The following is a 15601-nucleotide window of genomic DNA, read 5'->3' on the forward strand; positions in this document are numbered from 1 at the left end:
AGTAAAAACACAACACTGGAGAAACTCAACAGGTTAAGCAGTGTCCTTTATACAGTAAAGATAAAGATACATAACCTATTTCTTACTTGATCTCTTCATCAAGGTATGGAAAAATATTGGCAGGCGCTCAAACAATGTGTGGGCACCTGTATACATTTTGTCATTTTTTGATTAAGGGCTCAAGCCAGATACGTTGCTGATGTATATTTTATCTTTGCTATGTGAAATACTGTTTGACCTGCTGAGTTCCTCCAGCGTTGCGTTTTAACAGAACTAAGGGGCCTCTTTCTGTGCTCAAAGAATGCAATGTACTGAGAGAGAGGGGCAAGTTGGACATGGAGATGCTTTGTCCATCTTGGGGCTAGAGCAGAGATGAGAAATTTCTTCCCTCAGAAGGCTGTGCATTGCTGGATAATCTATACCAGAGGACTGGGAATTTTCAAATGCTAAGCACCGTTCTAGTGTTTGGAAATGATCTGCTCCCATTTAGATCATTCTCCATTAACGTGATCCAGTTACTGACCTAATTGCCAATTTATAACATATATAGATTACAATATAGATGACTCCATGGTAGGGGAGTCTCGGACAACTTCAGGATTCATGGGTGCCCATTTAAAGCAGAGGAATGTCTTCATCCAGAGAGTGGTGAACCTCCGGAACGTGCTGCCATGGGTGGCCATGGAGGTAAGGACGTTGGGTGCATTGAAGGCAGAAATTAATGGGTATCTGAATAGTCAGGATATCAAAGGTTATGGAGAGAAGGCAGAGGAGCAGGGCTGAGTGGGAGAGTGGATCACCTCATGATGGAGTGGTGGAGCGGACACGTCGGGCCAAATGGCCTATGTCTGCTCATCCATCTTATGGTCTTGTGACCTATATGAACCTGATCAATAACCTATCCCTTCCTTCCCTCTACATTGGACAACAAAGATTTTGCTTCCTGGAAACCTTTGGGTCTGTTTTATGGATTTTGGGCTGCTGATCACGAAAATCACCTTAACGTTTTCTTCTCACATTATAGATATAACCTACTTTGTGATTTCCTGACATATTTTAAGTCTGCTAGCGTATTGCCCATGAAGCAAGCTGTTTTGATCAGTCCAAGCGTTCCTGGGCCTGCACTCAGTGCAGATGCTATGCAAATGTCGTCTTAGGCCTGGGAATGCTTCGTCAGGATAGATGCAGACAGGCTATAAAAACAGCTCACATGTACCGATGCTGTGCATTACACTGATTAGAGATCATTGTTCTTCAGACAATAGCACAGTGAGTGTACTGAACAATAGCATTTATTGTCTTCAGGAAGATTCAATACAACAGAAATGTCGTGTCAATGTCGCAACAGCCGTGATGAGTACACGTTTAATGTTAAATTCAATAAAAATCAATTTAATGTTTCTCCAACTTCCTATGTGATACAGCAAATCTGAAATTGTCTTTGTGTTCAACTTGAAGTTGTCCATCATAATCCCCAATTCTTTTTTCAGGAAGCAAACCTTTTGGAAAAAAAATTGTAGTCCAGTAATTTTTCTTTCATCCATGTGCCTGTGTAAGAGTCTTAAATGTCCCTATTCTTCCAACTTCCACCACCACCCCGGCAAGGCATTCCAGGCACCCACAATGCTGTGTATATAAAAAAAAAAACTTACCCCTGATGTCGCTCCTAAACGTTCCTCCCTTCACTTTGTACAGATGTTCTCTGGTGTTTGTTAGTCTCGTCCTGGGGAAGAGGCACTGGCCGTCCACCCTGCCTATTCGTGCACTCACTGTTTGCCTTTCCTTTCCCTCCCAAGGCCTTCCTAAGGATTGTACGGAGATCCCCCGGCTGCCGGACCCTGCCTCCTTCCTGCCCCCGATCCTGCGGCGGAAGTCCTCGGAGAAGGACACGGCGCTGGAGAGACCCAAGACACTGGAATTCGCCCCCAGGCCCAGGCCTTCGGCCGGGCGCACTCGCATCGACCCGTGGCGCTTCGTCTCCTTCACCCGGACGCTCAGCTCCTCACCCGCCAGCAGCACCGAGACCCCCAGCAACACCGACTCCGAAGAGCGGCTCGCCGCCTCTTGCCTGTCCGGCTCGGACACGGGCCGCAGCTTGCTGGACGTGGACATCGAAGGCCAGACAGCTGACGGCACGGTGCCACTCTGCCAGACCGACTTGGCGCCTCACAAGGCATCCATTTACAGCGTCGAGGAAGACCACATGCGCTGAGAGCACAAGGCCCAAGGCTCGGTGGCAACCAGCAATCCAACACACAGGGCCTAGGCCCGGTTGCGGGACCTGGCATTCTTGTTGGATAGTTCAGTTCCGAATCGCCCAAGATCGAACATCCTAGTTATCAAATTGGATAATGAATCAACAATAATAGAGGTCTGAGTAGTCGCTCCTCAAAGGTCCAACATTTGTCCTCAAGAAGACAGAAATGGGTTGGATTTGGCAATAACAAACTTTCCCTCACTCTGGGAGAGTATTTCAATACAAGAGCCTCCCCGAAACAGGTTACATTTGTTTGTTGTGAACTCTCCTCTGCCTGACCCTGGGGTGGGGTGGGGGGGGTCAATGAAAAACACCTCATGGTTGATTTCCTTCATCATTCAGGTAATCAATAAATAAAAGGTCAAGGAAACGGTTCCTTTGGACACCTCTGATCCTCCTAGGGACTCAAAGGTGGGCAGATTTACCCTCATCTTCTCAGGAGAAGGTGACATCGGATTCATTATCCTGGGGACCCTGTCAGTTTATCCTCCCATTCCCTTTGTGCCAATCTCTGCACTTGATGGAGGAACTACTGCCTACCGCAGAAGTGTGGGGTGCACCAGGACATAGACGGTCAAGAAAGTTTGGCCCACTCAGGCATTTCTCAGCTGCCCTTGGCCTTCTCAAGAAGCAATGGGGTGCTAGCATGCGGTGGGGGGGTAATTGTAGGATTGCGGGCCAGAATACCAATCCTCGGGTTTAAAAAAAACATCGGGGAGCCGCGCCGTTTTTGCGGTAAATTGTTTGGGCTGCTGAGTCTATTTCTAGTAGCACAGTGTGTCTACAGGGGGAAAGAATTTAGTTTGGGGAGAAGAGGCGGCGAGGGAAGTTCCAGCAGAGTAAAACGCAAAAGCCTGCGGACACTGTGATTGAAGTAAAAATACAAAGCTGGAGAAACTCAGCAGGTGTAATTTATATAGGAAAGATAGAAATGCATAACCAATGTTTCGGGCCTGAGGCCTTCATTGAGGCAGGAGTGCTAGCTGGCCTGAGCTTCTGGAATTCCTGCCTTCGGGTCTGAGGCCTTCCTTAAAGTGTGAGCAAAAAGCCTGCAAGGGGTGTCTCTCTATCTCTTCTTCTCTCTCTCTCCTCTCCCCCATGCCCTTTAGACTTCTGCCTTCTTTATACTTCAAGGAAGGGCTCAGACCCGAAATGTACCTTTTACCTCCTATGAAACACAGCGAGACTGGCCAAGTTCCTCCAGCATTTACTGCGGGCACCGCAGTTAGCGCAATGCCGTTACAGCACTAGCGATCAGGACCAGGGTCCAAGTCACATGCTGGCTGTAAGGAGTTTGTACCATCTCCCCGTGTCTGCGTGGGTTTTCCCCGGGTGGGGGGGAGGACTCCAGTTTCCTCCCACTGTACCAGGTGATGTAAGTTAATTGGGTGTAATTGGACAGTGCAGGCTCGTGGGGCCGAAAATTTAAATTTAAAAAGTTAAAACAATCACAGCGTCTGCAGACTTTGGTATTTTATTCCAGCAACTGTAAACATTACCTGTGGAGAATTTGCTAGAGGATATAATGAAAGATCGTATTTATTTTCATTTGGAGAAACACTACTGATTACATTTGACAGACTCCTTAAAATAGCATTCAGTGGATGGACATTAGTGCAGAGGAATTTGTAGGTATGGACCTGACATCTATTTAATAGAAATGCCACCTTATCAATTAACTTGAAGCCCATGAGATTGAGGATGATGTGAACACACCATTGGCTGAACAAGAATGGAAATGGAGGAAATGTGTTTGCGGATTGTTCGGCCAGGGGTAGCAAGGAAATCAGGGCCAGAACCTTTTCTTCATCTCAACTAACTGGGACTTGGGCGTGCAGTGCTGAGTTTTGAAGTATGGGGTTAACTCAGAAATGAAATAAATGAGAGAAGAACAGAATTCGGGAGGATGTAAGCAGGGTGATGGAATAGGCGGGTGAAATGTAATGCCAAGATGTGAGTTTGACGCATTTCGAGGGGCATGATAAATTAGATGGTCCAATGAAAGAGGTCACCCAGCTCTAAATTAGGGTAATAATGTCTTTTTTTTAATATATATAATGGTAAGGATCACAAAATTAATTCAGAAGTAAATAAATGAAGGAGAAAACATTTCAAGGAAATGATGATAAACTTTTAAAGGTTGCAGGGATTCATTAAAATAGATTGTGGGGGCGGGGGTACGGTTAGCGCAATGCAGCGACCGGGACTGGGGTCCATATCCCGCGCTGTCTGTAAGGAGCTTGTATGTTCTCCCCATGTTGGTGTGGAGTTTCCTCCAGGGGGCTCCGGTTTCCTCCCACCCTTCAAGCACAAACCAGGGGTTGTAAGTTAATTGGTAGGGCACAGGATCCGGAAGGGCCTGTTACCGCGCTGTATGTCTAAATTTAAATTTCGATGGGAGAGCTTGTTCTCTTTGGAGGATTAAGGGGAGATTGAATAGAGCCATTCAGAATCCCTGGCGTTGACAGAGAAGTAAAGGGGAAAGTTTCTTGTGGCTGCAGTCACAGATGTATGAAGATCGGTTCAGACATTGAATGGGCGCCCCCTGTATTGTAACAATTTGGATTCTCTAAGAGAAATCAGTAGAGGTGCACGTTTACGCAGTGCTGTGGTCGGAACATGCTCCCCGAAGAGGCAGTGGAAGTGAACTGGATCTCGGGTGGCACAGAAAGGGCCATCCATTCCATCGAGACCAGCCGGATTCCCCCAGCTTTTCTGTGCATTTTAAATCCATTTCCACTGCGTTGGCTCTTTTTAAAAAAAAATCTCAAAGAAAACGTGGGACCGCACAGCAAGCTCATTGCAGAACTTGCATTGAGGAGTGAATTCTAAATGCCTTTGCCACAGATGGCAAAGGCGAGGTCCAGGATCTGCGTTAGGTATTTGTGTACCAGTTTAATTAACCTACAAAATAAACCGCTGCAAGATTACGTTCAGCTAACTACCTCGCCAGAGCGGTTTCTGGGTCTGAATGAGTCCAGAGTACTGAAGTGGGAAAAATATTTGCACATATCTTTGAAGGTGCTGCTTTTAGAGAGGAAACCATATGCACAGCATTATAAACACGGCTCGCAATCAATTAGCGATATTTATTTAACAAATGTGACCTCAGTGAAAGGCTTTATTTAATTTGCCATCTAAAACAGGTTTGATTTGCAACAATGAATGGTTGAGAACATTTGGACTTTCTGGCGACGGGTTCCATAAAATCTGGTACCATTTAATCACGTCAGTGGAAGGAATCTTTTAAATAAACTAGCTATTTAAGATGGGGGGGGGGGTCAAAATTCACGTGAACTTTTCCATATTGTATTAATTAATTAATGGTATGTTTCAACATGCATATTTCACTTTGTTAACACAAGTATGGCTTGCTTTTGATTTTACTGTACCCTTCTAGGGAGGAGATTGGTTAGCTTCTGATATTTCTCGTCACCCAACAGCCAGCACTCCCTGCTAAAGTTAAGGATGTACTGGATCTCCCGCTATCAAATTTCTCGCATAACTAAGTATTCCTTATTTAAAGACACAATGCTGGGAAACTCAGCAGGTCAGTGTACTTTATAATGACCAACATTTCGGCTTGAGCACTTCATCAACATTTGATAAAAATGTAGGCAGGCGCCCAAATAAAATGGTGTTGGGAGTGGGGAAGGGCTGCCCACAGTCCCATTGGAAGGAGGTCATAGGTGGATAAGAGGGAGGGCACACCAGCAAACAGGGGGAGGGGGGATGGCTTTGTGATTGGAGAGGGAAGGAGGAAAGGAAACTGAGGGATGGGGAAGGGAGAGGGAGAACAGGGAGTGGACTAGCAGAAACTGGAGAAGTCTATGTTGATGCCACGCGGTTGGAGAGAGCCCAGGCAGAAAATCAAGTGTTGCCCCTCCAATTTACGGGTGGCCCCGGTGGGACAGTACACGAGGCCATGGGCAGGCGCGTCAGTGCGTGAGTGGGGTGCAGAATTGAAGCAGTCGGCCACTGGGAGATCCCCGTCGCTGATGCGGGCCGAGCAAAGGCGCTCAGCGAAGCCGTCTCCCAGTCTGCGTCCAGACTCTTCGATGTGGACAGGGCAACGAAGGGAGCCCCGGATGCAGTCGATGAAGAGAAGTATTGCCTCACATGGAAGGACTGCTTGGAGAGGGAGGAGGCGTGGGCACTTCATTCAGCCAAGATGCCAAGGGGAGGGATGAGGGGGCGAGGGAGTCACAGAGGGAGCGGTCCCTACGGAAGGCGGAGGGGGGAGGAGAGGGCAAGATGTGCCTGCTGGTGGGATTTCTTCATGAAGTAAGGAGAAATTGCATTAAACATATAAAAATGGCGAGTAGAAGACTAGATTTATATTGTGTCCCTTGCTATACTGGGCCTGTTCAAAGAGAGCATTCCATACTGTAATAAAGAGGGGGGAATATTAAGGATTTTTCATTCAAAACTGGGGAAACCAGTACTGTGCAATCTCAGTCAGGAAACACTAATTAAATATGTAAATGGTGTAAATGAAGGTAATAATATGCCGCCATTCTGTGCACACTGTAAGGACATATTGTGAATGCAGTAAATACGACAGCAGATGTAATATAAACTGTCAAGGATGATGTTTAAATTTTTAGCTTTGTGTAAATACTTGTAAATTATATCAAGAAGTTGCCAGATTTTATTGGCTGATTTATCCTTAAGTTAAACACTGAGAAAGGTGATTCTGTGATTTGTAGAGGAAATTAAAACAATTTGACAGTGACTGGTTCTTTATCTTCCATTGTGGTTTGAACTACTCCTCAACCTGTGTCCTGCCTATTTCTTTTTTACTACCCTTGCATTTCCTTTCAAATCTCCTCTCCCTCTTGCTCCTCTGCCTCGCTCTGTCCCTTCCCCTCTAAAGCACCTTTCGCCACCTTGACAGAAGCTCCAGTTCTTTTCCCCCGCCCCCCCACCCCACCGTGATCGGGCCATCGGGAGCTTGACGGGCGAACGGTTGGGGCAAGAATCAGATGTTGAGAGCTCAACGGATGGGTGGGCGGGCGGGGTAAGGATCAGCCGTCAGAAGCTCGGGGGGGGCAGGGTGGGGAACACCAATCAATGGACAGGCAGTTGGGGCCAAAAATAGGGGGTTCAGTGTAATTATTTGTAATTTAAATGTACATAACAACCTGAAGATAATTTGAAATCCTTACAAACCTGGAGCCTTGGCCCTTGGAGACGTGAATGTGGCTCGTGTCCTGTCCAGCATACGTCATTGAGAAACAAGCAATTGTTCACCGCCCTCTTTTTCTTCACTGCCCCCTTTCTCCTCACCGCCCACTTGGATCTTTGCATCACCCCTGGGGGGGGAGGCGGGGGGCGGCAGCGCCCACTTTGGGAATCCCGAATGAGGACTCCCAAGTCCTTTTGCACCAAATTACATGACTGTACACTTTCTGACGTTGTATTTCATCTTCCACCTCTTTGCCTGTTCTCCTTGTCTATCCAAGTCTCTCTGCAGCCTTTCTGTGTCCTCAGCGCCACATCCCCTACCATCTCTTTTAATATATTTTCAGATTTTTAATGAATGAATGAATAAATAAAGTTAATTTTCATGTACAACAGAGCATCTGTAGGTAATCAAGAAAATCTGCAGGTGCTGTAGCCTAGTTCAATGCACAAAAGTCAAGTTTATTGTCATTTGATTACACATGTACAACCTGACGAAACAGTGTTCTCTGGACCTCATTGCAAAACACACAGACACACAGCCAGACGTAACACACATACGGACAAACAATACATATACAGGACAAGTTTTCATATATGCAAATAAATCAACAAATATTGTTTGTGAATATGAGTCTCAGATGGTGGGTGTGAGCAGTTCCTTTGGTCGTTCACCATTCTCACTGCCCGCGGGAAGAAGCTGTTCCTCAGCCTGGTGGTTCTGGCTCTAATCCTCCTGGATCTCTTCCCCGACAGGAGCAGCTTGAAGATGTGTGCAGGGTGGAAGGGGTCCTCAATGAGTTTGCACGTTGTCTTCAGACAACGATCCCAGTATAGATCATGTAGATGGGGAGTGATTCTCTCGGCCGCTCTTATGGTCCTATGGATTGACCTCTACTCCATTTCTCTGCAGCCACCATACCCACACTGTGGTGCTGCCGGCCAGGACGCTCTCGACGGAGCTCCTGCAGAATGTTGACATAATTTTGGCCGGTAGCCCTGCCCGCTTCAGTCTACACTGGAAGTGCAGTCGCTGTTGCGCCTTCCTGACAAGCGAGGAGATGTTTTCTGTCCACGATAGGTTGCTAGTTAAGGGAACGCCAAGGAACTTAGTGCCCTCCACTCTGTTGATATGTAGCGGAGGGTGGGCATTCCTGGTCCTCCTGAAGTCCATGATCACCCCCTTCGTTTGTCCATGTTGAGACGATGAAAGGTGCTGGAGAAACTCAGCAGGTTGGCAGCATCCGTTGGAAGCAAAAGGCAGTCGGCGTTTCGGGCCTGAGTCGTTCCTCAGAAATGTGGAAAATCCCTCAGATGTCTGAATAAATACTCCCCCCTCGCCCCACCTTTTCTTTCCAGACAGCTGCCTGATTTCCGAGAAGAAGATGCTGCAACCTGTGTGTGCTGGGCCACACCGGCATGACAACGGGCCAGCGTCACGGGGCGTAAAGCCTCTTAAGTCTCGGTGAAACACAAAAGTCTGCAAGTGCTGTCATTGCGGTTAAAACACACCAAAATGCTGGCGGGGGCTCAGGACCGAAATGTCAGCAGTGCATTTTTGTCTTTTATGGGTGCTGAAAAGACCAGCCGAGTTCCTCCAGCCTTTCGCTGCGGTTTCACCTCAAGTATTGGTGACCAGGAGCTGGGCTTTAGAGCAAATGCCATCCTGCCACTAGGTGGCAGAGTGGAGACATTCAGACTGCAGGTGGGCAGCAGCGTTCACTGCTGACGCCTGCACTGTTACAATTGAAATCAAGATGCTGCGACTGTAGTAGAAAGGCAGAGATGCTGGAGGTACTCAGCAGGTCGCGCAGAGTCCACGGGAGGTAAAGATGTATTCCCGACATTTCGGGCCTGAGCCTTTATCTTTACCTCCTCCAGGACGCTGCGAGACCTGCTGAGTTCTTCCAGCGTTTCACGAGGCCCATTGCAAGCTTGAGGTACAATTCCATTCCTCACCGCCTGAATGACGTGATTTCAAATTCTCCAGCACTTTGCCGTTTGCAACATCACAGAGCATTTTTGCCCAATGTCTCTTTTATTCCCTTTTCTCAAGTCACGTCGTCAAGTTTATTGACATCTGATCGCACAAGTACAACCCGACGAAACAGCATTCTCTGGACCTCGGTGTTAAACATGCAGACACACAACCAGACATAACACACATACATACAGACTGAAAATACATATGCAGGACAGGTTATTCATATATACAAATAAATAAATATTGTTTAATGAATATGGTAAGTGTGAGCCATCCCTTTGGACGTTCAGCATTCTCACTGCCCTTGGGAAGAAGCTGTTCCTCAGCCTGGTGGCACTGGCTCTGATCCTCCTGGATCTCTTTCCCCAACGGGAGCCACTGAAAGATGCTGTGTGTGGGGTGGAAGGGGTCCTCAATGATTTTGCACACGCTCTTCAGACAACGATCCCAGTCGATCACGTCGATGGAGGGAGGGAGACTCCAGTGAACCTCTCTGCCACACTTATGGTCCTGTGGATTGACCTGCGATCCTTTTCTCTGCAGCAACCGTACCCACACCGTGATGCCGCCGGCCAGGACGCTCTCGATAGAGCTCCTGCAGAAGGTTGACGTGATGGGGCCGGTAGCTTTGCCCGCTTCAGATTTCTCAGGAAGTGCACCTTCCTGGCAAGTGAGGAGATATCGAGTGTCCACGATCGGTCGCTAGTTAAGTGAACTCCAAGGAATTTGACACTCTCCACGGTAGAGTCGCTGACGTGCAGTGGCAGGTGGTTGTCCCTGGACCTCCTGAAGTCCATGATCATCTCCTTCGCCTTGTCCACGTTGAGACTCAGGTTGTTACCCTCGCCCTGTATCACGAGATTTTCCTCCTTTGTTGTGCGACTCATCAAGTTGCTGATGAGGCCGACGACTCATTCAAGGGTACAGTCTAGCCTGCTGACCACGCCTCAGAGGAGTCTAGCAAGACACTACACAGACCGTGGAGCTTCACTTCCATGTGATTTTACCCTAAAAGTGATATCCTCTTGTTCATATTTCCAGTGTCTGTAGTTTCTTTGATTTTAATATACAGGTCGAGCTCCCCTTATCCAAAATGCAGAAGTGTTTCGGATTTTGGATTTTTTCCTGAACACCATTTAAAAAATGCAATCAAGGTTCAAGATTCAATTTATTATCATAGTTATAAAACTGTCCTATTACATGAAATTTCTTTTTCCCTGCTGCAAGGACGACAGATTCGCCACCAGCAGGAATTGCCTAAACGCCTCTTACAGTCAGAGAGAGAGAAGCCGAGTCACCGAGTTTCCGTAGATTCGCCTCCAAGCGCTTCCGCGGTCACACAGACTCCAGTCCAAACCATCGGCGACCCGAGCTCCAGATCCGAACCTCCGACACGGTTAGGGACCCTTCAGCACCTTCGGCGCCTCCTCGCATCCCATTTCCGGTTCCCCTCCGGCCAGTTCAAGCCCCGGCGCGAGTCTCCCGACGGCGGTCTCCAGCAGCCCACAGCCTCCGCAGGTTCCCCGCCTCAAGTCCGCCGCGTGCACTGGCCCTTCAGCCGCAGAGCCCCTCACTGGTCCGCCGCCGTGATCACAGTCCCCGCGGGCCGTCTCCTCCGCTTCTCCCTCTCAAGTGGTGCGTGATCTTCCCATCCTCTGGTGCCCTGCTCCAGTCCCTCGGCCTCCTCTCATGGCTGCTGCCGATTAATAGGCGCCACCATCTTGGGCGCAGATCCGCGGAGGCGGGATTTCAACCAAAACCCCCGTCGGCTCCTTCAACGGGCCATTCAAAGCCCTGTGTGGAGCCGACGGAAGACGACTGGGGGGCTGGACCCCACGGGAGCGCTGCATCCAAGCTCCCTTGGTCACCGGGAGCCCGTACCAGTGGCAGCGGTTCCGCTTCAGCAGTTCCGGCCACACCACCATCTCATTCGCATGCAATTCACATTACAATACAAATACTTACATATGCATCTACCACCTTTAACACACAATTAACATCCACCATACCCTATTCTCCAATCGAGATTTTTGAACTCTATTACATATTACCTACCCTATGGGGCCGCAGATGAAAATAATTTCATATTTTGGACCATTTCGGATAAGGGGTATTCAACCTGTATCGGGAACTATAGAATATGAATTCAATTTCTATAGCATCTATCATGTCCTTATGAGGGCATCGTAAGTGCACCACAACCAATCAAGCACTTAAGTGATGTGAAGTTGCCACTGTAGTACAGGGGGACTGATCGAACTTTCACAGATAATTTTTGATCAGAAATAAAACGATGATTACATTTCACAGGTCAGGCAGCATGGGAGGTTTTTAAAAAAAATGAGAAATATTCAGGTCATTGACTGTCATCCAAACTGGGAAAAAAATAAGAAGAAAGGAATCTTAAGTTGGAGTGAAATAACCATATAACCGTTTACGGAGCGGAAACAGGCCATGTCGTCCCTTCGAGTCCTCACCGGTTCACTAGAACAACTCCACTAGCTCAACCCTCCCGCTCTCCGCCCATGCCTCCTCACCTCCATGTACATATCCAACCTTCTCTTCAATGACAGAAGGGACCCTGCCGCAACTATCTCATTCGGAAGATCATTCCATTCTGCCACCACTCGCTGAGTGAAAAAGCAACCTCTAATATTTCTCCTAAAGTGTTTCCCCTTACCCTTAACTCATACCCTCTTGTTCCAACCTCCCCTGCCCTCAGGGGAAAGAGTCTATGCCTAGTCTATCTATTCCTTTCATAATTGTAAATACCTCTATCAAGTCCCCTCTCAGTCGTCTACGTTCCAATGAATAAAGTCCCATTTTCCTTAATCTTTCTCCGTACTCTAGATTTGTAAGCCAGGCAACATCCTTGTAAATCTTCTCTGCACCCTCCCCACCTTATCTATATCCTTCCTATAATTTGGAGACCAGAACTGAGCTCAATACTCCAAACTTGGCCTCACCAATGCCTTAAACAGCTGCAGCATCACTTCCCAGCTCCTAGACTCTATGCTATGATTTATGAAGGCCAGCAGACCATATGCCTTCTTAACCACCCTGTCTACATGGGAATCCACCTTCAATGAACTCTGTACCATAACCCCCAGGGATCCCTCTGTTCCTCTGCGTACCTCAATGCTCTCCCCTTAACTGTATATGTCCTATTTTGGTTATTTTCTTTACATAGATATTATATAGTTATATGATTTTATGGTTTATGGTTAAATTAATTCCTGCACATTATAAATACGGGCGTGTTCACTGTCTGAAAGGAGTTTGTATATTATCCCCGTGTCTGTGTGGGTTTCCTCGGGCGCTCCGGTTTCCTCCGTGGTTCCAAGGACGCACTGGGTTAGTAGGCTGAATGGCCACCTAGGTGCATGTGGGCTTGTGGGCTGGAACAACCATGCTGTATCTCGAAATTAAATTATTTTTATACTTACTTTCCTTGACACATGCACAATGATGGGGCTTTAGCTCGAGAGGCTTCAGCGAGCAGAGGCCGAGGTGGGGGCGCAGGAGTTGAGGTAAGCAAGGGACAACTAAAGGATTTGGTCGGCAAGATGAGCGCGACACTGTTACAGCTCCAGCGATCTAGGTTCGAATCTGCTGTCTGTAAGGAGTCTGTACATTCTCTATATGGCTGCTCTGGTTTCCTCCCACCTTTCAACACGTACCGGGTGTTATAGGTCAAGTGGGGAGTTTGGGTGATGGGCTAGCCCACTGACAGGACCTGTTCCTGTGTTGCAAGTCTAAATTTGAATATGCTTTATGCAAATTTGTGATGCGGCCTGTCTTCTTGGATCGTGATTCCCCCCCCGGCCCATCCACCCTACATAAAGAGGAGTGAGAGAGTGGGCTGTGTTTTAGTCCACCACATAGGAGCTTGATGGGTGCACATTGGCCGCTGTGTTTCTGCCCCTGCCCCTTTTAAAAGGCTGAGACGTCCACAAGTCGTAAAAATCGACACCAGCCTGCCTTCTCTCCCTCAGCTCTGTGGTGGTCCACCACCAGCCTACTGCAGGGGGCAACCTCTGTACCTGCAGGAGAGTAAGGGGGACAGGACCACACCTGGCCGGCTGTCAATCAGTCGACCTGAATGGATCAAGCCCCACCAGGTCGGGTGTCAATCACCCTCCGGGATATAAACCTGCGCCGGCCTCCCGAGGCCTCACTTAGAGTTGGTGCAGCCGCAGCCAGCCTGGCTCTGTGGAAGTCTTTGTGGATGAAAGCCTGTTGTACAGTCTTTACCTTGTGTGTGTCTGATTCTGGCTAACAGAGCACCACAAGCTCTGCAGGGTTCGGTACTTAATCTGGACTCCGGAAACAAAAGGAGTTGATCTACGGAAGTCTTAATCCGTACAGATATTCCCAGGAACGTCAGGCAGCAAGGCAGACGGACAAGGTAAGGAACAGCACTCAGTCACTGGCTACGCTGAGCTACATGCTGGGAAAGTGACACGCTCTGACATCAACCTATCAAGCAAGCTTCTCAAGCAGTCCCATTACCTAGCAACGGTGCTATTTTTGGATAGTTACAAAAAAATGCTGTCAACTTGGATCAAAATCTGAATGTGGATGTTTCACCACCAATGTGGAGAATTGTGGGTGGAGGTTGTGTGCCTTGTGAGTAGGCGCTGATCGCTGATCCCAGGACCTGGGCTCCTTCCAACCTGCGGGCGAGCAGTTCCATTCCTGAATAAAGGGGGGTCCCAAGCAAAACATGTAGATGCTGCAAATCTGAAATCAAATCGGAAAATATTCAGCAGGTCGAGCAGCCTCTATGGAGAAAGGGGGTTCATGTTTGAGGCCAAAGATCTCTCATATGGTAACCTCTGTAAGAGGTATAGACAATCAATACCTTTTCCCCAGGGTGGGAGTAGCATCTGGGCAAGTGGAGGGAAACGGGAGCCCCCGCCCCCCACATCGGAGGAAAGCCCCAGCAGATGCGGGGAGAACGTGCAAGCTCCTTGTAGGCAGGGTGGTCATTCGAACTCCGGTCCCGATCACCGGAGCTGCAAAGGTGTGGCGCTAACTGCTACGCCAATCGTGACATCAGGGGTAAGTGTTTTTTACACAGAGAGTAGTGGGGGCCTGGAATGCCTTGCCAGGGGGATGGTGGCAGAGGCTGGTACGTTAGGGGCATTTTAAGAGACTCTTAGACATGCAGATGGACGGAAGAAAATTAGAGGCTAACAGGGTAGGGAGGATTTCGTTTTCTTTTGGGAGGTAAATATGGGTCGGCACGACATTGTGGGCTGGAAGGCTGCACTGTGCTGCAGTGTTTATGTGCAGTCACATAAGAGACTGTGCAGATTGAGTCAGCGTCTGGGATTTTCTACGGGAGTTATTACGACAAAATGGGAATTTTGGAAGTCACTCTGCACCTTAGCCCTGCTGTTGAAAGGTAATTCCAGCCTTGCAGAACATTCCAGAATGCACACAATCACAGCATTACCATTCCCACATTTGTTCGAGACCAATTTATGGGTTTTGTTTTGTTTTCTTTCTCAAGCGTCTCGCTTAACTAGGAACCGTCACCATGGCAACATCTGTACGGTTACTGCTAACACTTCTCCCTGTGGACTGGTGTCAATTTTGCTCAAGGTAAAAAGTTGTTTTAATGTGCCAGGTCTTAAAATAAAAAAATCCACAAATTAAATCTCGTTCTGATCCAATTATCACAGCCTAGTGATAATATGTTCTGGAGAGGTTGGGATCCAATGTTCCTTAATAACGTTACTTAATGGCAGGGATACGTGGAGGGATAATTTCCCAGGCCGGGAGTCGCAAACACCAGAGGACATGTGTACAAAGTGGAGGGAGAATTTCCCAGGCCGGGAGTAGCAAACACCAGAGGACACGTGTGCAAAGTGGAGGGAGAATTTCCCAAGCCGGGAGTAGCAAACACCAGAGGACACGTGTACAAAGTGGAGGGAGAGACATTCACATTTTAAATTTAGACAGACATCACGGTTACAGGCCCTTCCAGTCCATGAGCCCATGCTTGCCTAATTCACACCCAAATAACCTACCTCCCCCCCAAACCCACCCCAGTACGTTTTGAACATTGGGAGGAAACCGAAGCCCCACCCCTCTCTCCCTGGCCGTTGAGAATGTATCAACTCCTGACACACAGCGTGGGATTCGAACCCCAGTCCCGATCGCTGGTG

The 15601-nt window shown here is 48.1% G+C and overlaps 1 protein-coding gene across 1 annotated transcript in view; it reads left to right on the plus strand.

Moving 5' to 3' along the window:
* The window catches only part of map3k10 (mitogen-activated protein kinase kinase kinase 10), a 70224-nt gene extending 67728 nt beyond the window's left edge, over positions 1–2496 (plus strand). Inside the window, exon 10 of the mRNA XM_069908187.1 lies at positions 1797–2496. Within this exon, the coding sequence (XP_069764288.1) occupies positions 1797–2212 (416 nt within the window). The 3' untranslated portion in view covers positions 2213–2496. The remainder of the gene's footprint in view (positions 1–1796) is intronic.
* The last annotated feature ends 13105 nt before the right edge of the window (positions 2497–15601 follow it).

The sequence above is a fragment of the Narcine bancroftii genome, chromosome 13 (assembly GCF_036971445.1).
Source record: "Narcine bancroftii isolate sNarBan1 chromosome 13, sNarBan1.hap1, whole genome shotgun sequence".
Classification (NCBI taxonomy): Eukaryota; Metazoa; Chordata; class Chondrichthyes; order Torpediniformes; family Narcinidae; genus Narcine; species Narcine bancroftii.